Source organism: Pyxicephalus adspersus, chromosome 5 (genome assembly GCF_032062135.1).
Source record: "Pyxicephalus adspersus chromosome 5, UCB_Pads_2.0, whole genome shotgun sequence".
Taxonomy (NCBI): Eukaryota; Metazoa; Chordata; class Amphibia; order Anura; family Pyxicephalidae; genus Pyxicephalus; species Pyxicephalus adspersus.
This window is the reverse complement of record NC_092862.1, coordinates 56,233,814-56,259,383: the sequence shown is the minus strand read 5'-3', so window position 1 is coordinate 56,259,383 and position 25,570 is coordinate 56,233,814. Positions and strand designations below refer to the sequence as shown.

The window sequence follows — 25,570 nt, the reverse complement described above, 5'->3', positions numbered from 1 at the left end:
ATGTATCATTGTTCTCCACAGTTTTTTTTTAAGCCGGGTGGGAAGAAGCTGTTGGTGGGTGGCAGCCCCTGTATTGTGACCCAACTTTTTAGTAAGCACCCCAAAACGGCAGGGTGATGTGCCCGGCTAAAGGAAAACACTGTGTATATCAATTTATTTTGTAAAGGGTATATCATGACCAGCAGTAAAAAGTCAAACTTTTACAAGCCTCCATTCAACTTCTTTCAAGTTTAAAAAACTTAAAGCTATTGTATATATTGGGTGTAAATTATTCATAATACCTGATTTGGTTTCAGACAGCAAACACCACCATTTTTTAGTGTTAAAATAGAACAAGCACCCTACAGGCATGAATTCGGGTTTTCATGCTTCTTATCAAGCCTAGAACTAAACAATGTCCAGGTTCACATGAGGGGGGTAGCAGCACCTTCCTTACCTACATATAGTAAAATGGGCCATAAAGTCCCAGAGAGACCCCATTCAGCTGTGTGGTCTCAAATGGTTGGAATACCCATGCTTATGACACAGGATTCCTGGAGCATTGTGTGTATCTTAGATAATGGACATAGCAGAAACTGTCCCTCTTGATTAAAGCACAAGTTGCCACCACCAGAACACAGCAGGTTTTTTTTGTTTTAGGCACTTTTGGCTTTAGTTCCTCTTTAAAAGTTGAGCTGATCGGTAACATCTTGTAACTCTTTAATGACCAAGAAAAACTATGTAGTTGTTTCTTTTTGCATATAAAAGCACAACTTGCTTCTGAAGTTAAATGAATGTCTATCTAGGCTGCATAATTTTTTTTTTTTTTGCTTTGTTTGTGATTAGCTCACAGTTAGGATTTTATACAGTACTTGATACATCACTGCCTAATAATATGCGAGACAAATATCTGTCCTAATGGCATTTATTAAAATAATGTACCTGCTCTGATTTACATACAAATTCAACTTAAGAACAAACCTACAGTCCCTATCTCGTATGTAACCGGGGGACTACCTGAACTTCTCATATTTAAGCTGATTTCATAAAACATAAAACATTTAAAAAAATATGTAATAAATATTAGATTATCTTGTCTACCAAAATATTTAGATCTTCTCTTGACTTTGGTTGCAGATTTTGATATGAACTTCTTCTGGCACTGGAGCAGATTTACAGACTACATGCAGTGTGTGCTGGCGTTCACTGCTGCTGTTGGATATATCACCTATCTGTCTCTAGACTCTGTGCTATATGTAGAGACGCTGGGCTTTTTAGCAGTATTCACTGAGGCTATGCTTGGTGTTCCTCAGCTTTACCGAAATCATCAGAACAGCTCAACAGAAGGCATGAGGTGAGTGCTGTTGTGGTGGGATTCTTAATTAGGTGTATTGTCTACTATTTCCTAAACCCCAACCCAACCATTGTTTGCCATTACTTGAAGTATACATTTTTTTAAATAAATTGACAAGAATTATTACAAAATGTTCTAATGATTTCCTAGTTATACTTACAATTTTTTTTTGATAATCCTTACCAGTACAAGATAAAAAATACTATGAATCTATTAAGCTAATTATTTTAGCGGAAGAGGTTGGAGGGAGATCTCCCAATCAAAGCCAAAACCACAAAGAAGATCTAGTGGGGGACTAGATCCTGCTCATCTTTCACTCAGTGGGGAAATCCAATTGAGTATTATGCTCAGTAATATACAACATGACCATTTCCGATCAGTTTTATTATTTCCTCTCTTCTGTCACAAATCCAGAAAAGATTCCTTAGTGAAGAACAGCAGAATAAAAAAAAAAAACTTGTATAGTTACACACACAGGAGGAGGGAAGTCAATTGAGTTCAAGCAATATATAAAAATGGTGTATCCAGAGAACACAAAATTATGTATATATTTAGGCTCCTTGTTAGTCATTTAGTTTATGAAAGGCTCTTTCATTTGTATGTAGTGTTGGAAGATAAAAAGTAAGATTTTGGATTTTAAGGTATTGTGTTGATGACCTTTTTGTTCGCATTACAGGGGGTTTACATTTCCATACAAGTCTGTGGTAATGTTTAAGCCTGTTTAAGGCAGGTCTGTGATAGTTCAGAAGGAGGTCAACCGTAGAACAAAAAAAAATCTAAGAAATCTAAAAAATCCAATCTAAAATGTTCAGAAAATTTTGGTGGTCCGCAGCTCCGGCCGGTGTGGGGGGAAGGCGCACTGGCTAGAGACGCAGACCATGTCCTCCATACAGACTGCAGGCACATGGAAGTGGGCAGGTTGTCTCTGGACACAATTCCCCTACTCTCATATCGTAGGCTCAGGCCTGCGATGGAAGAGTGGGTGGGTTCTGACATTATGATGTCACTCTGGGGGAAATTTCTTCCCCATGACACCTGGCTCCCCCCTGCGCATGCACGGTCCGGAAAGGTTGGCGACCACTGTCTTAAATAATGAAATCCACACAGGCCCTTAGTTGAGGGCTTTGCAAGCTCCTTTTAAAGCAATTGACATATACATTACTACCTGTCTGTCTGTCTGTAGCATCTGGGACACATTTATAAAAAGAAGGGTAGTTTCCTCAGTTATGCCAAGAAGATGACCTTCTAAAAACCCTAGTATTTAAAATACAAGCACCCTGTAAAAAAAGGTTATTAAGATAATTAGTCTGGGGGTCTGTCTCCAGTCTTTTGTGGTTTTGCATAGCTAACACTGCTACTGGTTTCTGATATTTTTAGGTGTGTTGAATGCTGGTGTTACCCATTGTGCACTGTAGTTCCACCTGCAGTACACTGTAACAAAGTAGTAGGTGATACGTAAGCACACACACTAGGGGTGCAGGCTTATGGGTGACACACCTAGATGTATCAGTGCTGATTATTCTTCTGCTGCTGGAAGGTTGGCTAATTGTCTTAGAGAGAACTTGAACTTTAGGTGTCAACAAAGTTGTAAAGTTTGGTGCAAGTACTAGGTGTTCTTTTATGTAACCGATGGTAAAAATAAATATTTATAATAAAATCATGTTACAAGCACAATTTTCATGAATAATTCAGCAAATAGGCCGTTTAAGTAAACGCATGAAACATTTTCCTGGTACTTTCCATTTTGTAAGTGTAAGCACTATGGGTATAAACAAAACAAGCTAAACAGAAAGCTATACCTGTTTTATTGGCAAACTGGGAAAAGAATCAACCATGAAATGCTTCATCAATTCTAAAGATTGCATATGAAAATTTTTATGACTCAGAAGAATATTAGTACTTTTATACTTGTATGGAAAACTTTTAAATTGAAACAATATTAATGAAAAAGTGCTACTTTCTTTTGTAATTGAAAATGGAGTCCTTGGAGGCAATCTTTTGTTGTCTGAGTTAATCCACTGTTGTTGGTGACAAATGGAAAAAAGGAATGATCCATAATAATTAACACTTTGTTTCACTGTAAGTACTGTGTTTATACATTTAGAAAAAGAGGTTTTGTAGCACTTTTAGGAGGTTGCGAAGAGTTTGGCTAAGTTTGCACATTTTATGTGGCTGAAATGTTAAGTTAGTCTGTCTATAATGTAGATTTGTAATAAGGTTTAATATTGGGTACCAAATGTTCTTAACTAACTATTTTTGTTCCTATTTAGGACACATAATCCATAATAGTCCATAATGTAGTTCTTACCTTAGAACAAAATTTTTCCTTTTAACGTTGGGAGCCCTTTACCCTGCCATTCAACATCCTCTGCTTTTTTCTCCCATTGGTATTTTTCAGCTGAATGGTATTAAACAAGGATTTTCATTAAATTGGATATATTAAAGACAATTCTGTGGTCAGTGCATGCCATGGGGGCTACCTGAAAACTATTTAAAGGATGTGAACGGTACCTGGAGGCACCATGTTGGCCTTTTATTCACCCACTATTTTACACCCTAATATATATTACACAGGTCCACTTGAGGATTATGTTAACAGTATTTATAAGTAGCAGCCAATTATCTATACATCTTAACTGTATCTTGTCTTTCTAGTGGTATTGCAACCAAAAGCCTAAACCTTTAGGCACATGATTTCTGTTTGAGAAAATTAACAGAGCCAACATGTAGTGGACTTTCCATTATATTTTTTTGGCAAACCTGCCATAGACTGTGTCATCCACTGTTGCAAACTTGACCATGGTACTAGCTCATTATTAATGTACTGTATATGACTTGATGCCTAGTAAAACTGCAAAAAGGCTACAGAAAAGCAATATTGTAGTTCACTTTTTGGTAAAAAGACTAGGAACTGTGCAACAATATTTTAGGAGGTATTGGGTGCACTTTTTTAACACAGCTGTCCAATACCTGTCCATTGTTGGTGCAAAAATGATTGAAGGCTATGAAGCATATATATTGTGCCAAGCTGATTGTCATGCAAATTAGGTGTTTACCTGATAATCAGCTGCTGTGTAGGTGACTTCAGAAGTGATCCACTACAGAGCACACAGACATTTTTTCTTTTGATAAAAGCTTTTTTGCGATTCTTTGAAATGTCCTCACAGTAAGGACAGACATAGGACTTTAGAGTTACATTCAAAGAGAATTAAAGATGCCTGAATAGTTCTAGAATCCACATAGGTTTGTAATCTTCTTAATTATTCCAGAGTTTAGCACTACCAAAACAGAGACAAAAAGAACAAGCAATCCAACATCTAAAGAGATCATTCATTTTTAATGTGACCTTCCCTTTTTCAAGTCACCTGTGCGTTGTTTGAAGACATTACCAAGATGATGACCTTAAGCTAGAGACAAATATTATTATTGTAGACCAGCATTTTCTTATTCTGTGGGCTATGGTTGTTGAATATCACCTTGAACAAGTTTTCCATGTTTGATGACCTCTGAACGAATAGGCATTGATTTGGGTAAAATGAATTAACACATTGCCTTCCACTGATGAGCATCCATGCACAGACAGAACCTTGACTGACTACCTTCAACAATACATTTAATTAATATTTAGCAACTACATAAGGCAGCTAATTTGTTTCCCAAAGCATTTTAATTTAATGGGCATCCCACAGTCACTAAGAACTTGTAAGCTGGAGGTTAAGATACACTTAAAACATCAGTAGCCAGTGGCTGCTGTGAATTGTGATTGAAAATTGTGTCCTTAGAGGCAATCTGAGTGAGTGTTGTTGAAATCAGAAAATAAAGACCTTTAAAATAAAGCTAAAATAACACGGTTACGGAAGATGAATTTGTGAAAGATAACATTTTAACAGTGCCCCCCCCCCCCCCAGCCCATTTTAGCCAGTCGTACCACCTGGCACTTTTCCGTAACCACTTGGCTTTTTTGTGAGGTTACTGAAAAGTTAGTCTGAACATTTTTCTGTGGAGAACACTGATTTAATGCGATTATTATCCAAAATAAAATATTTAACACTGTTTAAATAACTTAAAATGGACCGAAGCTGAAAAAAAAAAAACCCGAAGGTAGAACTAACTGACCAGGAAATAAAGCCCTGGCTCCTGGTGGCTGTTTGTTTAAGCCCTACACTTCTGGTGCATGCACAGCACTATGTAGAGTTTGGGTCTGGTGCATGCATATGAGTTATGTCCTCAGTGGGTGTCCAATGTGGAAGAAGATTGCTGAGGACTCGGAAGTCCACTATAAAGTTGGCATTGAAAATGGTGGCTTCCTGGCGACTGGATCCTGGACCTATCATCTATGTACGGCTTCTGCAGACATATATATGGTATAATGGAGTAGGGGTAACCCACTTTAGATTTTTTTCCAAGTTACACTTTCTTACCAGCACAGAAATACTAACAGATAGATAAACTTGGGTTGCTATGGGCAACACAGATGTTGCTTTCCCCTTCAGTTTTATAACTCTGCTACAGTGAAACAAATGAAGCGTTAAGTGCAGCTGTTTCCTGGCTAATTATCATTTATCTAGAGACCGTCATCTGTTCGCAGTGATATTGAACAATGCTTCTGTTTCCTAGTAATCTGTTTGTAAACTGCAGAATTAGAAATGTACTTTGTGGGGATTTCTAAAAGTTAAATAAGCACTTGCTTAGATACCACATCTCATGTTGCTAGGAAAAGATGATTTGAATAATAATATATTGTAAAAAGATTGTTACAGCAATGATTCAATTTATTTGCTTCTCAAGCCACAAAGGTTTAAGTGGAAATGGAAAAAGAAACCCTTTTATTAAAGCTAAAAAAGGCATATAATAAAATAAAGTTTTAGCATAGTTTATCTGACAGCTGATCTGTTACTTTTATATCAACTGGCCATTCATACATTTAGTATGATGAAACTTTTATTTCCAGGCATCAACCAAATGATAACCATCCTTGTTCCAAAAGTGAGCATCACATACATCTTGTTTTCAGGAAGTCATGTACAATACACTGCCAATCCTTCCCACAAATCCTGATATACTGTACCTGCTTTGGAGAGATAAAAAACAAAGATAACTAGTGATGCTGTTGCTGGGTCTAAACTAAGGTTTGTGATAGAAATCTGATTGCTTTACTTAATAATTTCATTAGCATGTTGAATTGGAGGGAAGGAGGGATCAAGGACGGCAAAATTTAGGCAGAATAAACTTAAGCTTTAAGATCATAAATAGGTCTACCCTGTCACATGTGAAATCAGTGCTAATATAATGTTTAGTTGTTTTTTTAGGCACATGAGAAAAACATTATTTTAAAATCTTTAGGATTTTACCAAAGTCTTCAGTTTTTTGCTGCTTTATAGAGAATAATTGGAAAATGTAAAAGACTTGTTAAATTTGGTTATTATACATTATTAACTTGTGAATGCATAATTAACTTATTCTCTGAACATTATCAGAGCTTCAGATTTTAATTTGGAAGTCAACCCACATGAAAGGTTTGACTTGCAGAACTATTTTGTCATTATTTGGAAGGTCATACATTGATGTTTTAAACCTTGTTTAGCGATCGGCCACCATCAGTACAAAGATATGGACTGATATAGACTTATTGTTAACCAGAATATTGTGCAATGGATAGAGAAATTACTTCTAAGTTTATTGTGTATTTTTTTTCTCAGTTACCTTTATGTTTCAAGCATATAACCTTTGACAAGGTTGGTGGACAAACATGCCTTTGTTTGTATGCATACATAGAAAATGTGTATTTTTATTGTCGTATTAAAGAATAGCTGTTCTTATGCATGCTTTTTAAATGCTTCCATTTCCTCCCCTCCCTATTTATAATATACCCCCAACTACTCCTCCCTCCCTCATCTCCTCTTTCCCACAGATACCTCTATTACTTACATGATAACTTCCAAGCTGTGGCTAATGCCAGTTTGGGCGGCCTCGGTCCTTTTTACAGAGACAACTTGAGGTGCTTAGCAATTATTTTATAGGACCTAAAATCTGTCTCCCTGCAGACATTTCTCTCCCCACAAGTAGACAGTGGCTCTGTTGGATCTCTTTTAGAGAAAGTCACTTGGACATGGCCAGCTAGCTCTTTGTAAAGGATTGGAGCCACCCAAACTGGAATTGGTCCTTACTGTTGGAGAAGATTGTGGCCTCATCTAAGGTATGTATTGGATGGGGAGAGCAGTTGGAATTTGTTAATTTGATCGTATATCTGTTTGAATGGGAAATAGGGTGTTGGAACCTAAAGCCATAGTTATTTTTTAAATTCTGGTTATTCTTCAAAGTGCATTATGCATGGTCACATACCTAGTAGAATGATATAGAACTCTGAAATGCTCCATTAGGACCTTTTGGACCAATTGCTCTTGATCAGGGATTAGACCCTTTGCTTCTCATGCCTAACTATTAACCTATTAATATGTTGGACTGCCTCACAGATCGGTGGAGTGGTATTTGAGGGTTTGGTCCCAAAATCTTCTTTGCAATTACAGTAATCTACATTATGTGTATACATACCACACTTCTGTGTTTGATATAGTAATGGTAATATAATAGTATATGCTTTGTCAGGTGCCCAAATACTCCAACTTTCTGGGACAGGACAAATGGGCAGTCACACAGTCTTCCTTAAAAAAGCTATGCAATACTCCTACAACATTTTATAGGAGTTTAGACATACAGTTGAGGAGCTGACTTTGAGTTGTATTGGATTTGCATTGCATTTTTAATTGATCTGTGAAGGGGAGTAAAAGCTGTAGAAACACCATTGAGCAGGAGGCATTTGCAGAAAGAAACAGCAATGCAGTGCCATGCCAAGTGTACGTTGCTCCATAAAACATAATTCAAGCACTGCATTCTAGGTCCTTCAAATGTATGTCACAAGTGTAATAGATATACCCAAGTAAACAAATTTTGGTTATTATCGTGAAATAATTATTCTCTTTGCAGTTATATAATATTCTGGTAAATTTGCCTGGTATTCATTCTGTTGTACAATCGCAAAGAAAATAGAAGCAAATGCTTTTTATAATCCCAGCAGGAAGACTCCATCAAACTTACAATAGAGTGCCTATAATGGACATTCAAGTTTCTTTTTTGCCTCACTTTTCATTTGTGAGCCTCAGCTGCACTGTTAATTACAAGGGCTATCTTATCAAAGCAGTACAATAGTAATGATTGTAACCCATACACTGATTATTTCAAGGAGCTCCTATTGTGGAACCAAATGTAAAGGTTCATTATTTCCCTCATGATCCAGTTATTATTATTATACATCAATTACAGAAGGAGGCTTTGTTGAAATATACAAATCAAGGCTAAAATGATTATTAACTTTGGGAAAGTGTTGATCTCTGAAGTGTGGTTATTCCTTACTAATAGTTTTTATTTCAAGTGTCTGAACAGTAATGAGAACAGTCTAAAAATGACTTCCAGAGATTTCAGAACTACTGATGTCCAACATGGGGATTTGCTATGGAGTAAACATATGATTTTCTAAGTATAGTCCACAACAACAACATTTTTATATTGTCTTTAGTGGCTGCATGTGATTTTTAGAAGAAATAGGAATGTATCCTGTGAGGCTGGTACACAGTTTCTATATCTGTTTGCAGAAATACTAGACAAGGCAAAAGAGCATCTAGCCTGTCTGTTGGTAAATTGAAGTGGAAAATGCTTCTCAGAGGGAGCACTAGAATTCAAAATAAACCAGGACCTTAATAGAATTGTCAGCTCAAAGGAAATAAAAATGACATTTCTCAGAATCAGTTCTGCAAATAAGAACTTTTTCCACAATGGAATATACATGCTGACACAAAGTTTGGAAAGTAGGGTAATGAGTTCTGAAAAATATTTCAAATTGATTAGGCTGTAGACTCGTGGGGATAACAAGGTCTACTGAAATAGCAGAGTCATCTTTTTATACATGCGGTTGGTCTTTCGAGGTCTGAGCATTAAACTAAACCTGATATTCATATATAAAGCTGCATGGTTGTTATACTCCTAGAACTTTGGGATTTGCAGAATGTGTTCATCATCTTGAGCACTATGCTTTAAAGTGATGCATTTTTTTTCTGTAGTTTTAGATATAGTGGAGAAGGGTATAAACCCTCTGTTAAGTTTTTATTGTGGTCTGTATTTCCTTCTGTACTTACAACTATCGTCACCAAGAAAGAAAATAAATCTTATATGTTACAGTTGCAGTGTTCTTCCCAGCCCTTTTTAGGCTCGCGCAGCACCTAGCACTTTTCGATACCCACCCAGCTGTTTTTGTTTGGTTACTGATAAGCTGGGTCACAATACAGAGGCTGCCACCCACCTACAATTTCTTCCCAACCAGCTTAAAAGAATTTCTGGGTTGAACCTTGCAGTTGTCCCCAACTGTCTGTAGGAGGTGAAGGTAGTTTCCCCAATTTTAATTTTTGCACAGCTATTACAAGACAAAAGGCAAAAAAAGCCCAGACCTAAACCCAGTCGAAAATCTGTGGGGTCACCTGAAGAGGGCTGTGCACAAGAGACGTCCTCGCCTTCCGACAGACTCAGCAATATTTGCCCATTCCTCCTTGCAAAAGTGCTCCGAGTCAAGATGTGCCATGCTGATAGACTCCTACCCAAAAAGACTGAATGCTGTAATTACATCTGCTTCAACAAAATATTAAGAATAGACTAATGAGTGTACCTATCTGGTGAAAACCTAGTACATAGAGGCCTTAAACATAGCCCAATTGCCAACCCTAAGAAGAATCGAAATTAACCAAAAAAATAGAAAGTAGGGTTTTTTTGGGCAATTAATTTTAATTGTATTTTTAGTGAATATCAAAATGGTAACATAATTCAAAAAATGTTTTCAAACAATTTGGTATGACCTATGACTTGGGTCTTGGTCAATACCAACTTGGCTCTGAGGAGGCACTAGACATTCAACTTCTAAATCACACAATTCCTTAGTCTTATACGTAGGTCTTATACCCGACGTGTTTCGCCCCGTCAGGGCTTCTTCAGGGGTATTATACGTATGACAGTAGTGTACAGAAGTTCATTTGCTGTATATGATACTTGATAAGGAGTACAAGTGTGATTTTATCTTGCATGCAAACGGGATTTTATTTAAACATTAATATAAAGGTATTCAGAGGGTCTCATGGAGAGTGACCTGAGTAGAAATCCTTATCTGGAGAGACAGCAGCGCGGTCTGAGTGACCACGCTGTGCTGTTTATGAATGGCCAATATTCAACAAAATATTAGCTTAAAGGTTGAAAAAGTTTTAAAATGATTTATTATGGTCCCTTTTTTTATATTACAAAAACCTGGCATTTTAACAGGTGTGTACACTTTTTATATCCCCTGTGTATGTATATATATATCCCTTTATATTGTACTTCATCCTATTTGTTGCTGTTCTTGCATCGTCAAGCTTTCTTTCTGTTTTTGGAAAGAATGCAATTTATAAATAGAACTATGACATTTTAATTATAAAATAAGTTCTTTGAATGTACAGAAACCAGCATTGTGTACGTTTTCTTTTTTTTTTTTTTTTTTTTTTTTTTTTTTTTTTTTGGTGTTAGGTAATACTTGTAATTTATGACTTTCATTTGTAAGCGTTTTATATGAAAAAGAATGGGTTTTTTTTCAGCTCATGGGAAATCTAATATCCATACAGCAGAACAATGTCTTTGTTAACCAAGCTTGGAAAGTGGCCATGCCAGCAGCAACTTGTCTCTGCCAGGACTAATGCTGATTTTGCGAAAGAACTAGAAAAGAGATTTAGGCCTGTCGCTTCACATTCCGGTGTCTTAATATAGCTACTCAGATATGGATTGCACTTTTGTTCCGCACATAGAGATATTTACAAATCGCAAATGGTACAAAGACAAATGACAGTGCTCAACATGGAGATGATTTACGGACCAAGAGGAACACAATATCATTTGTCTGTATAAAATAGAATTATAGAACCTAAGTTAATTGCAGAAATGAAAATAGCAAAAAAGACATACGTCAAGGCCTGAACACTGCTCTGGAGAAATCACTGCTTTCAAAGTGTGTGCATTTTCCTGAGATTAATACACATGTAATCTCTATCAGATTAGGCTGTGTAGAGACAAATAACAGGACACCACCAGTCACGTATGCTGAATGACGGCATTTAAAGTATTTTTATGTATAATATAAAAAAACCATGCTGCCCAAGTTGGATTAAATTAAAATTGAAATGGTATATGGAGTATGTGTGTTGTCTATATCACTGGTAATACACCACTATTCTTAGAGATCTATAGCATATCTTGCAAACCTATGGAAAAATTTTGAGTCCCAGTTTTATTATTTGACAAACTTGGATCTTAGATTAAATATGGGTGTCGATGTGCACTTCCCAATGCCTGCCACTGCACAGAATTTTTTCACTTGCTTCCAGTGCACTCTAACCACTACCCCTGACTACCAATATCCTTTCTCTCTTACCACTGCATCTGCCAACATCTGAAGCCATATTTACCAACATCTTAAACTTCCCCATCCCCAATGGTGCCTGTTTTGGTGTAGTCACACTTGTGCTAGATGTATATTAATTAAAGACAAGCTTGAGATAATGTGGCTTTACTATTTCCTTTTTAAAATACAACAATACAACCACCTAGGCAGCTTGTAAAGTCCAATCCTTTTTATGCTAACTCTTGAGCCCATAGAACAGTTCAAGCAACGTGTGGGCAGTGTAGAGTATAAAAACTGGTAATATAAATTAATTGCAGGCAAGTGGAGGCATTTGCATATTTTCTTTTGTTTTTTTATCTTTTTAACAACCCTGACTACTACTGACTGCTTTACTTTATGGTACAAGCTATTTCTTTTCAGAAAACTTCAAGTATTGCTTAGCCTTGCAAACAGGTTTTGTAATTTTAGCAGCTTTGTTAAGGTGACAGCACTTGTATTACCTTTCAAGTTTAACACTCTACCTTTCAGAAAAAAAAAAGTATTTTTTTCAGTTATTGCAAGGATTTTGGCAAATTGGAAACAGTAAGGAAGATCACAATTGAAGTCCATATGAGAATGCTTGCTCCTTACCCAGGGCCTACAAGTGGTTCAGCATGCCAGGTAAATAGCATTTACAGGAGAGGACAGAAATAGCACCAGTTAGGTTTCTCTGATGACCAGTTTTCTTTACTGGGATAATATGGAGTTTATTTCTGTCAGTATTGTATTGATCTCACAGGCTTACTCCTCCTTGTTATTGGTTATTTTACTAAATATAGAAATCTGAACATCAACAAGTAAATGAGCTTTTAGCTATACATTGAAAAAGAAGACAAACCAAGGAAAGTACCAAATCCAGTTACTAGGAAAAGCATAAGCCCCATAAAGGTATCTCATATGCTAATTTCTTAGACACTTCTCGCTACTAAAGAAACTTCTAGCACCCACTGTGAGCTGAAGTGGATTGGCTTTAATAGTCCCAAAGGTATAGGAGCAGTGGAGTTTCTTTTTTGTTTCTTACATAAATGACCACTGACCCTAAGGAACATATTGGTTATCTGTAAGGAATTATTATTATTTATAACTGTGTTAGGCATCCCAGTTATCACATTGATAGTCACCTAATGTATGGGCAAATTACACTGACCATATCTTTAGTTGGCATTTTTCTCTTGACCATGAGTGTAATGAGGCATTTTTTCCACTGACCACCAATTCAAAGGAATCCTTTTATCCTTGATCATGGTAGGCACAATCATTTTAATAGTGGTTTCCTCTATAGAACTGAAATCTTTAAATTATTGCAGCATAAACCTATAAGCAGCCTAAAATGTGGTGGGAAAAAAAGCATGGTCAATGGAGTTCAAGAACAACCCATCCATTTGTCATAGGCTTCATTTTGTTTCCGCTTTTATTTAATGCAAAAAAGTACAGGGCATTTATATCAAACTAATGTATCTATAATGACTTTTATGAGACTTTTTTTTAATCATATAAATATCTGTTCTGTAAACTGGAAAACATGAAAGGAAAAACAAAGCTCTTGAAACCGTTATTGTTGTTTGCGTCAGTACTTGCTTCAAATCATGAAAAAATGCCTGTTTTTCTCATAGGTAATTATTTTTGGTATTCCATGTCATTGTGACATTTTTTGCCAAGAGCAAATCAGGTTTTCCTATAGAAGATACATCAACCTCATAACAAGATGTTCATATTTATCCCATCTCCTACCAATATTTGTTGGCTGTTCATAATCCTCCAGTAATATTGCATCATTGTATTCTGCCTAGTGATTTCATTGCTTCACTTGTTTTGTAACTTTTATTAAAAAAAAGACACTTTAAGCTGCATGAATCCAAGGAGATGGCTTACCTTGGGTTTTATTAAATATTTCTTCTAAACTGATACTTCAGTATTTGCCAGATACAGCGTTAAAGTATCTAATGTGTGCATAAGTGTATGTTTTACTACATCCATATTACAGGCACACCACTGTTGGTCTTTTAATGTATCCTATATTGTGGGCAGACAGCACCCAAAGGTTGTAGGATTCACCCCGAACTCTAAAATGGTAGGAACCCTAATTAAATACTAAGGCAAGACATCTCCTAGAGTAAGTACCTGCTGAGCCCATCACAGTATTCTTGTAGCCGTAATATCTATTTTGTATGGACTTACATTTATTGGATTCCAGGGACCACAAAGTATAAAACTGGTTTTCAGATGTTTGCTACTAAAGAAATGGCAACACAATGACCTTTTTCAGTAGGTGGTAAAGCATCCCTGCTGTAACACACACAATGCACCTGATAAGTTGCAGGAACATTTTAACTACACCCATTGCAATGCATTAGCAGACAATTCTAAATTGAATCATTTAACTGATTAAAATGTAAATTTGTGAAGGGGTTCTAAATATTTAAGGCATCAATTTTATCAATTATATGTCATTGCTAGTTTATTTCCAAAGATGCTAGCTCCAGAGCTATAATTGGTACATGCACCGCTACTTATTGAGTCACTGACCGGGGAACAAGTATGCAAACCACAAAAGGGTAAAGGGGCAGGACTGCTTACATCTTTATATCTGCCTATCCCTACCTTCCAATTGAGCAGTGAAGCTACACATAAAAGAAATGGGCTGATTGGAATGTAAGGAGGGCGTAGCAGCGACCTCCAATATTATCCAGATGAGTAATAGTTTTGAATTTTCGTAACAGCCTGGCATGCAGCTGTGACAGGTTTTGAGAAGATCGTTGAATGTTCGTGAACCTGCAGCACAATTTTTCCATTGTTCCTTTTTACCCCCAGACAAAGGGCCTGATTTATTAAAGCTCTTCAAGGCTGGAGAGGATACACTTTCATTAGTCAAGTTGGGTGATGCAGCAAAACTGAAATGATTTTGGTCCAGGACTAAAAACATTTGCTAACAAATTGCAAATGACTTTCAAGAAATCCATGCCTGGTTTGCTGGATCACCCAGCTTCACTGGTGAAAGTGTATCCTCTCTAGTCTTAAAGAGCTTTAATAAATCAGGCCCAAAGTCTTGAAGTATGAGAATGGCAGCCATAGAGATTCGTCTTCAGAAAAAGGTAACTTCGGCTTACACCATAGCTTGTTTCTTTTAAACTCCCAAGATGTTTCTAACTTGTGCAAATGTACATATTTACTCCAGTCGATTATTTTCCTAGAATAAAAGGCTTCATCTTCTTTTTACCAGTGACTCATAACTGCTGCTGGATGTCATAGCAACTTTTGTCATGTTCAGTGGCCAGAGAAGAATAAACAGATATTTTGTTACTGTATTCTATGTACTGTTTAAAGGATTGACCTTAGCAGGAATATTTTGTTCTTGTTCTTTTACTCTGCCTAAATTTACTCTGTAATAAGGATAAGGAAGTTAATTACAGCGAACAAGGTAAAAGCATGGCATGTACCAATATCTGTTACTTTGAGCACCCTGGCAACTTCAGAACCCAGATCATATATCTTTTTACTTTATTTTGTAATGTCTTGTCCTGTACCTTGTGGCCTTTTTTTTCTATCAAATTTAAAACATACAATACCATGGTGCATATATGAAACTTAATGGAAGATTTTCATCCAGAACACAAAATCATTTTATTGGTAATTTAACTGTAATGCTTAAAATCTGGCTATGAATGGCATTATTTTTTTATTAAAGAGGAGTTATATAGCGCCAACATTTTACGCAATGCTCCATATTAAATAATGGTTGCAAATGACAGACGGACAGTGACCATTGGAGGAGGAGAGGATGCTGCCCCCATGAGCTTACAATCATTGTAGCATCCAGTTATTGTGGTTGTTCAGCGCAGCTATACATTTACACTGCTTTGGCTCTGTTAATACAGATTACAGGCATGTTTTATGATTGGATCCTTACAGGGGCTGCAGCAGATCTGTACAGAGGGACCATAAATTTTATAAATCGCAATAATCCAATATTAACACCATCCTTTCCTGTATTATCTTGCAAAATGTAAAATTCAAAGTACTCATAAAAATGGTACTGTAAATATAAAAGAATGCTAGTTGTTTTTTAAACTGTCATTAGGCAAATCTTTTTTTTTTTTTTCTATTTTGTGCTTCTTTAGCAATTATTGAAAAAAAAAGTGACTATTTTAATACCTAAAACATTGTTTTCTACACAAATAATAAATATAGTATACATAATTATATATATATAATGAAAAAAAAAATATATAAAAGTAAAAAAATGGCAAAGTTTTTGCTAAATTGATAGACCCATAGCGGAAAATAAAAATGTGCCTGTCATGGGGAGGTAAATACCCATTAGATCCTGAAATGAGATTTTATCCTAGGACTCTGGTTCCTAGGACCAAATCTCAGCCAGGACACTACCTCATGTATGCATGAGTTTCTTCTTGGCACTCCAGCCCCCCCCCCCCCCTCGAAAAAAAACATGCAGTTAGGTTAATTGGGTTCCTTTCAAAAATTGGCCTTAGACTATGATAATAACAAATGATTATGGTAGGGACATTATATTATGAGCTTTTTTGAGGTACAGTTAGTGGTATGACTGTGCTTGTTATATTTTTGCACTATCATAGAGCCATGACAGAGGACATAGATCTTTTTTATTTATTATACTTATTTTTTTTACAGAAATTTGGTCTATGACTGCTTGGACCAAATGATACCCATGACTTCTAGATTCAATTAGTGTTGTCCTATAGACCTAGGCAATGAGGCATCCAGGGCACATGCCCCACATCTGCTGTTTGGTTCCCTTGGCATTGGGGCCATAAACCACCCAGCATTTTATTAAGTTACCACTGCAGGAATGTTGCTAAGATTAGCTGGGTTTGGGAGCATTTGCTATTGGGACTAGCCGGAGTTAAAAGAAAAGGGCAGTTGCTAGCTGCTCCATGATAATTTAGGTTGACCATTTTTATTTTAATACCCCGAGGGTGTATTTAGCTGAGTCAAACAAATTTAACCATTTGAGTATTCTTACCTAATAGTCCTTAAGGTGCAGAGCAGACAACATAGATATACTGCAGCAGAAAAAATAATGGGTTAAACTATATGTAAAGCATAACTGAATGTTTTATTGACATTTATTGCTATCCTTTCTCCCTTACTCTACAATTCACTGTGCACATTGTTTGCACCCCATTAATAAAGATTGGGGCTGCAGTGTGAAGACCCCGGAGCAGGCATATGCTGACTGAAGCACTGTGATTGGAGGTGAGCCTAGTCATGTGACTTTGGGTTCATGACCAGAAAGTGCTATATGGTACTATTGTCATATTTTAAAATATGTTTCTATAGTTTCTATAGCTTGTTTGTAGCAACTTTCTGTTTTCAGCTAGAAATAAGGATAAGGCACTTCCTGACAATGCTTTGAACAAAGGGTACTAAAGGCCATATTACTGGGTGTTATGTTAATGTAATCTGCACATATAAAATATTTTTTGAAAACACATGTTAAAGCCTACATAATGTTTTAGTGATTGGAATTACATATACATTATTACCTTGGAATTAACCTAATTCCGCAGATGTAAAAAGCCAAATTAATTAGCAAACTTCACTGAAATGCCTTTCATTTTCATATAATAATGAAAGAGACGTTTTATAGGTTACTAAAAAAGTTTTATTGTTGTAAAGATTACTTGGAGGATTAGTGTGAAATTGGTTTCAGTGAGGTATAAATCATTATATTTTCTCCTTTGTGCTCATGAAAGTATGTTTGTTACTTATTAGTGTCTATGCCTTCACGTTAACACCAGAGAACATCTTTTGTTCGAATGGAAGATACTCAATTAAATACAGTGTTTCACAGGTTTGGCTTAGCGGGGAATGCTAAATGACTTCAGGGACAGGATAATTTGATTTTACTTTGATGTTTAGGATAAAGAAAAACCACTGTAACATTTTAGGATGCTGTCTGCTTTTTCAGACTGACCATTGAGGCTGTACACACACAATAGATCTTTTAAAATGTACAATGACATATAATGCTCCAGCAAAGTTTAGGGAGGTCATTGTTTAAATCCAACCCCCCAGAAGGGCCCTGACATTAGGCTGGACTAGTTATGAGATGGCTCCCAAGGCTTAGTCCTTGCCATTGTTCAAAACAGTGTGGCAGTAACATACGACCACCAGGCAGACTTCAGTTTTGATAGCTGAGGCTTCTGTTTTTAGGTTTGTATTTTTATTTGTCTTCATATAAATTTTCTGGTCTCTTTAAGTTGCAGGATTTAGTAAAAAAACAACCAAATATTGTACATGGTCTCACCTCCAAAATCCTATATTTTTCATAGAATTTCCTGTTTTGTTTTCAGAAGGGCCATCAAACTATGACTTTCTGCTTATAAGTGAGATTGTATTACCCCAGTATGTCTATAAAATGTTTTGTTTTGTCGTATCTTGACAAGTACATTTTTGATGATTAACACTTACACTCTTATGCTGAATGTTTCATGCTGCCAGCTCTGGTCTATGGACATCTGAAGATCAATGCCTAACAAAGTCAATATGTCCATTTGATACTAGTATAACACAAACTGATTATTCTGTTGTCCATTGGCTGATAACTTATTTGGACCAGTTGGATTTTTTAAGATGTTTGCTATAGATTTCACAAGATAATGCCAGTATTGCATGAATGACTGTTCAGCAGCTGGACAGAACCTCTGTATTTAAATATTATCCTATGTCTATGGACAGCTTAATAATATAGTGAATTTATTTTGAATGAAAGAGACAGTTTAACAGAATAAATTGTTTTTAAATACATGGCTGTATATACTACTCTGTGCCTGTATTATAAAACAATAGTTGGGGATGGACCATTAGACCCTTAGTCTTAAAGTGTTGAGATTATGACTCCTAAAATCATATAGATATAGATAGAGATATTTGAATGATTTGTGCTAAAACACAAATTAGTAATCAACTAAAAAATATATTTCGGATATTATATGGAAGTAGTGATGTGTGATTGTTTCTCATTTTAGAAAGCAAAGCTATACTTTAATTCTGGAGGACACTGCATGCAGTTTTTCATCGCTAATTTAGGATATATCACATTCCCAGTAGCTGTAATACTCATGAGTAACGTTAGGCTTGTGGACTCTTTTTACAGTGTTTGCTTTGTATTACTGTACTAAATCTCATTTATAGATCTCTTAACACGCTCTCTAATATCCTGTATGATTGATTCTGCAGATGATCCTTTGACCTATAGTAAAGAGCACGAGCCTGACACCGGAACCTAATTACTTTTCATCCAAACATAATGCACCTGTGTAGTTAGGTCCAGTTCAATGTGTCAAACTAAATATGTTGTTCAGTTGAATAACCCATAGAACATGCAATAAGAGTCTCTGGAAACCTAAAATAAAATAGAAAAATATGGAAAGATGAGATGAAGAATGTTTTCCTTATCATGGTGATCTGAAGATATTCCGAAGAAGATCATGCTTGTGGCATTAGACCCTGAACTATGTAGGCACCATCACATGGGAGAACACAGTCAGCCAAAGCTCACAAAACCATTAGAGAACTCTGAGTTGAGAATGGCTGGCCTATACTTTACTGTCAGTCAACCTCCAGACACATGGGGAAGGTGTAGAGGACCTGTTGTCACATTTAAAACTAACACATGGCTAACAGGTCTGTAATGGCCCTAGAACTTGCAATTAAAAAGTATCCGAGCTCTGGAAGCTGGGGTCCAAAAAGACATGAAGAGGACAAATTACTGTTCGCTACTATTACTTGTAGGCTCCCTGCATCTAAATTTTCCACCAATACAGATTTTTTTTTCTTTTTTCTGCACTTGTGGAGGTGGAACAGAAGCATGGCTCATAGGGATATTCACGAAGCATAAAAAGGGGTCAGAAAGCCTAGATTCATGAAGGAGGCAGGAACAATGAGATGCAGAGCAGATTCTTCTCCAGCAACAAATCTCTGAAGACTAGCAGTCACAGGCAGCAGTACCCTAGATCTCACACTGCCAGTGTACAGCTATGAGGCTGGAGGCATTGGGCTACCTAGGGGCACTTACCTACCAGGAAGACTGCTATTTTGTTTTAGAAGCAATTAAAGATACATGGTACATTTTTTAAATGTTTTATTATGTCTTCATCCTAGTTTTAGAGCTCCACTTATCTCTACAATGACCACAAGTGGAAAAAGCAAAAGTTTGAATACAGAATAGTGGCTGAATGAATCTGCATTCCTTGTTTAGTTAAAGTATGATGCTAATTAAATGCTAACTACAGGATAATTCAGACTGCAGTGAAAACAGCTTGGGTTTTGTGTTTGTGCTTTATTTATTTTGAGAACACTTCACATGACATTCCTTACAATGTATATTTACAGGCTTTCATCTCAGATATGTGAAATTATTTTGTTGTTACTAACTTTTCCTTTTGCTATACTTTAGTAAATATCTTGGTAAACTCCCTAATTTCAAAAACCTTAATTCATGTTTTTGTTGCTTAGGCTATGAATTTGTGCATCTTCTAATTTTTTTTTCTTTTTTTTTTCCAGTATCAAAATGGTTCTGATGTGGACCAGCGGGGACACTTTTAAGACTATATACTTTATTTTGAATCAAGCTCCTTTCCAGTTTACCATCTGTGGCCTCCTGCAGGTCATTGTAGACATTACAATCTTGCTGCAGGTGTACATGTACACCAGGTACCCTCAGAAGCCAGTATCGCACATACCACATGCAACCAGTGCCAAAGCTCTATGATGTGGAGAACATGTACTGTGTAATCGTGTGCTTCCCAGTCCTAGAACTACTTCTGCATCAGTACTGCATATGTATAATGCATGTATCCTGAAAGCATGTAATGCTGGAGTAATGAATCCTGAAGAATAATGGAGCTTGTTTGCTCATGAACGTCATTCCAATTTGAACTGTCTTTGAGTAGGAAATGAAATAGTCTGGTTGCTTGCTATGTGCAACGCTTCCACCTTTTCTTAACTACCTTGCTTTAATTTTATGCAATGGTTTCTTTAAAAACAACAAAGATTTTAATTAATTAAACATTAGCTACCAATCAGAATTAATCTTTCAATTCCCTGATTACATTGAATTTGGTTGCTGTGAATGACCACACTTAGCACAGTATCTTTGCATGGCCTTAATAAATAAGTGTGTCCACAGTTTCACCTTTAAGTTGGTTGTGCTATTCAAAGGGGGCAATTTACAAGGTTCTAAATTGTTAAATGCCTCTTTTTATTTGTTTTTCCGTTTTAATTTATTTCATAGTATGATTTGTTTATAAAACATGTTACTGGCTAGTTTGCCATGTCCACTCCTTAGTTCTGAGCACTTTTATATCAGATAATGTGTCATTTGTAGTGGTCATTCCCTTTATTTCTATCACATTTTCCAAATCAACATACAAAAGAAAATTGTTTGTTCTAAGCTTTTCATTGCAACATTGCAAATTTTCTAGCCTGTTTGCTGCTTTTAAAATACCTAAGAAAATGTTGTCAAAGACTAGGAGAAAACCATTCAACCAAGGAGCTGCAAACTGATCTAGTTTGCAACTTTATTAAAAGCAGGTCTTTATTTCTCAATGTATTGCTCTGTCAGATCTTTTTTGCTGAAATTCTTAACCTGTAGGTAATTAAGGAGGGGGGTAAAATTGCAAAATTATATTCTCAATGTCTGCCTGTTTATTAGAATAAGTATTTCTACACGGTTTTTCTTCAGAGGTATGAATCCAAGTCATTCTTGTCCACATAGTACGGAGGTCACCAACCGGTGGTCCACGAAAACATTTTTGTGGGCTGCGGCATTGGCCAGTGCACCCCTTAGCAAGGTCAGGAGAAGGAGGGCACACCTGCCAGAGCTGTGGACCATGTCCTCCATACAAATCCCAGGCTCAGGGAAGTGGGCGGGCTGTGTCCCTGGACACAACCCACCCGCTGTCCCATCGCAGCCTTAGATCTGTGATGGGAGAGTGTGCGGGGTTATGTCACGATGACGCCACTATGGGGGAGGTTTCTCCACCTTTGACTGACACCTGGCTCCCCGCGCTTGCGCGGTCTGGAGCCATTAATTTTAGTGGTCTGCGGGACCAAAAAGGCTGGCAACCACTGACAGTAGGTCAGATATCACTTTATATTGTCAGTGTTATTCTGTCAGATTGCTATCCACTTTCTCTTTCTTCCAGGTAATTGCTGTGCGAGATGCTTGGAACACTCTGCTATGCAATGGGTATTATGTGGAGGGAGTGTGAGGCTCTTTTACTTGTATTGTTTATGACTAATGGGACTTTAGCTTCTTTTAAATAATTCTAAATCAATGTCTTGCATTTAGTAGATGTGTGATGCCAAATTAAAATGTAAAACTACATTCCTTTTTTTATTTGTCCATTCTAAATAATTTTATATCAAAATATTTTCTTCTACATAATAGGTTACAGTATTCTGCCCTCTAAAAATTTGGAGAGCTCTCTGCTGTATGTCAGGCAAAACAAAAAAAAAAATCAATACATTTCTGCACTATGTGCACATTTTCCAAGGTTTCATTCCTTAAATACCCTGCAAGTACTGAATAATACTTGTAGGACCAGAATAAATGCTGTGGTGTTGTGATCTTACAATATGCAGCATTTTTGTTTTGTCAGTCCTGTCCAGTTTTCACCTGTGAAACTACTCAGACCCAACTACTCCCCTATCTGCATAATATAAAGTCTAATCATTCTGTAGTCTTGAAATAATAACTGAGAGAGGTGGATAATCTTGAAATGTGATTAGCCAGTGTTTCACTTTACTGAGTTGAAAAATTGTTTCCATAATTTATTCACCAGACCAGTGAGCAAATTAGAAAAGTTCAGTGATAGGGTTTACATACAGTTGTGTCGTGAAACTACCTGGAATTAAAATAGTTTTTGGAGGACCTACATTGTTTGATTTACACAACATGCCTACAATTTTGAAGGTGCTAAATAATTACACAAACAGTAATTATTGTATATACCCGAGTATAAACTTAAATTCATAATGCCATTACAAACAGAATCTTGGTTTATACTCGGGTCTCGCCTAATTTGTAATGTTAAAAGTGTAAAGTAGCCGCACTTATCTCCAGCACCAGGAGGCAGTGGAGTTAGCAAACAATCTAAGATGTCTTGTGTTCTCAGTTGCCTAACACATCCGGGAGTTTCACCCATTCCTTAAGGCAAGGTAAATGGGTTGCAGTTGAGGTATGTGCTTTAATTAGGCTATTCCAAAACATTGACGCAGCTCCCATTAATCCACCCCAGTGTCACTTCTGCAGAATATTTACTGTCATCTGTCTTCTGTATGCTATCTTCGTTCCTGACCATGTCTGCTTTTAAAAATATAAACATCCCCACCAAATGATTCTGACACCACAATGGTGGTCTCACACATGGCATTTTCCATGATGACCAAAAAAACCTCAATATAAGCCTCCTCTTACCAGAGAAACATTTCTTTAGGAAACCTTTCCAGATCAGGGCTATTTATATACTGCATACAGACTTGTATGACATGGCCATGTGTGTTAAAATTTATATATATATATATATATATGGTATTTTATTTTTATTCCACTTCAACCCTTTAAACTACATTGTTGAGCGCATTACATAAAATCTAAATAAAAAGTCATTTTAATTCCAGGTTGGTATTTTGAGAAACAAGAAAGACACCAAGGGGGATGAGTACTTTCACAAGGCATTGTGTGCTTCAATCCCATTTTGTTTAACCTATGTGTAGTGATGGGCATTGCTCTGCTTAATTGCAACATATTGCCACCATATGCTTGAATGCCATTGCATTGCATGTAAACCTTGCAGAACTAGGTCATGGAAAAACTTTGTGTGGTTTTACTTTTGTATGGAGTCATGTTATTAATTTTTATTTTCGTACCAGTGCCTGTTGAGCAGGTAGTGAAAAAGACCACCCTAGCGCTGTGGAGGTTTTCACACCAGATCTAAGGTTTTCCTAATCATGAAAATCTGATTGGGAAATTCACTAGGTTGAGACAAAACTTTGGCTGACTTTTACTGTATCAGCCACTGGCAAGAAGACAAGATGTCTCTTTCCACATTAGGTAGGAACAACAGGCCACTCAAAGGCTACTTACTTTTCAAAAACATTTTATTGTTCAATTAAAAATAACATTCAGCTTGATGCAGGCTGTTCTAGCACCTAATCAGAGAAGCCTGCATCCATAGGACGTTGATGCACAATGGTTAACAATATTTTGTTGCAAAGTAGTAGCATGGGAGTGGCCCATTCTGTCTCTATGGTCAAGCATAATCAGAATACAGGAAAAATGCTGATGTGGATAACTCAATAATACTCAATTATAGCAAATATTAGTTCCTGAGGTTCTTTGCTAATAGTTTACATACAACTGCAACTTGTCCAGAACCTAACATTTTCCTAGTTGTCCTCCCCAAAAGCAGTATATTCATTTTCTAAAGAATCTGTTAACATTGACTATACAGTGTGTTTTGCTATTACAATGTATACTTAAGAGAAATGTTTTTTCATTTTTAACTGTTGACTTTTCTAACTTTCTGAACTACATGTTGCTCGCTATATTTGCTGCTTACTTACAGATCAGAAACTAGATACCTTTGCTGCAATGTATTTATGGAAATTGTTTTCTCCATTAAGCTCACCTTTATCACCAATAGGTACAAAGAAATGTCATTTATAATGTATGAAGAAAACACTGTGCCTCACCCTTTTACCTTTTTTGGGCACGATGCTATTGTGTCTAATGGTAAAATGGCCATAAAGTGTATTTGTATGAGACTGTTTTGTGATTACAGCTGTCACATGAATGTTACTCTATTACTTGTCACATAAAAACGTTACTTGTAAAATGTTACAAATTTTTAGATGTTTTCTGCTCAAACAGGCAGCTTAAAATCTCGAATCATTTTACAATGCTTTATATTAAACTCTTGGGTATGTATATAAAGTGTTTGAAATGCCTTGCCAGACCACACAGATTGTCTGTTCTCTGTGGGATACACAACAATTATATAATGTTACCTTCTTCCTTTATCCAAATACATATTTACCGTTTGTTTAATGTAATAGATAATGAATGTCAAACAATGAAAATGTGTATATTTATGATTGCCAGCAGTAGATATGGCTGCTGATTGCTTTTATACCTAAACTGTGTTTCAGGGCTGTAGATAATTTTAGTACTGTTTAGCTTGAAAAAAAATGTGTCAACTGAATATTTCACTATTAAAATGTAAGTTGCAAAAAAACTGTCATTTTATTATATAATGGCAATAAAGCATATACATGTATTTGTAGTAATGTACACATGGATTGTTGTTTTGCTCCCTTATTCTGTGTTGTTTATTTAATGCATGGAAATGCACAGTATTTGCCTGTCCTGATGTCCTTTTGGAAGACAATATTTTGGATGATTATTTCAGTTTCAGAGTGCATTTTAGGCTGACTTGAGAATGTTCATCCTTAAAGAACTTCTCTATTTAAAATCGGGGTGGGCTAATTTCCAGCAGCATCCTTTCGCTGTAACAGTTCTGTGTGGGAAGTTTCTATCACATTTAGGAATAAGGGAGCTTCACTTTAGGATACTTTCAATAAAATAATCAATATTTTATTTTTGGATTGTGCTTTGCTAACAATAAAAATAATAGCTGGGTTAACGTTTATGAATGATTATATATTGATGTTTCCTTACAACT

The 25,570-nt window shown here is 36.3% G+C and overlaps 1 protein-coding gene across 3 annotated transcripts in view; it reads left to right on the top strand.

Annotated features, from left to right (window-relative positions):
- SLC66A2 (solute carrier family 66 member 2) overlaps nucleotides 1–25,185 on the top strand; it is a 68,777-nt gene extending 43,592 nt beyond the window's left edge. For all 3 annotated transcript variants that reach the window (XM_072411563.1, XM_072411560.1, XM_072411562.1), the window contains 2 exons: nucleotides 1,117–1,333; nucleotides 20,388–25,185. In XM_072411563.1, coding sequence (XP_072267664.1) covers nucleotides 1,117–1,333; nucleotides 20,388–20,595 — 425 coding nt within the window. In that variant the 3' untranslated portion in view covers nucleotides 20,596–25,185. The remainder of the gene's footprint in view (nucleotides 1–1,116; nucleotides 1,334–20,387) is intronic.
- Nucleotides 25,186–25,570: the final 385 nt, after the last annotated feature.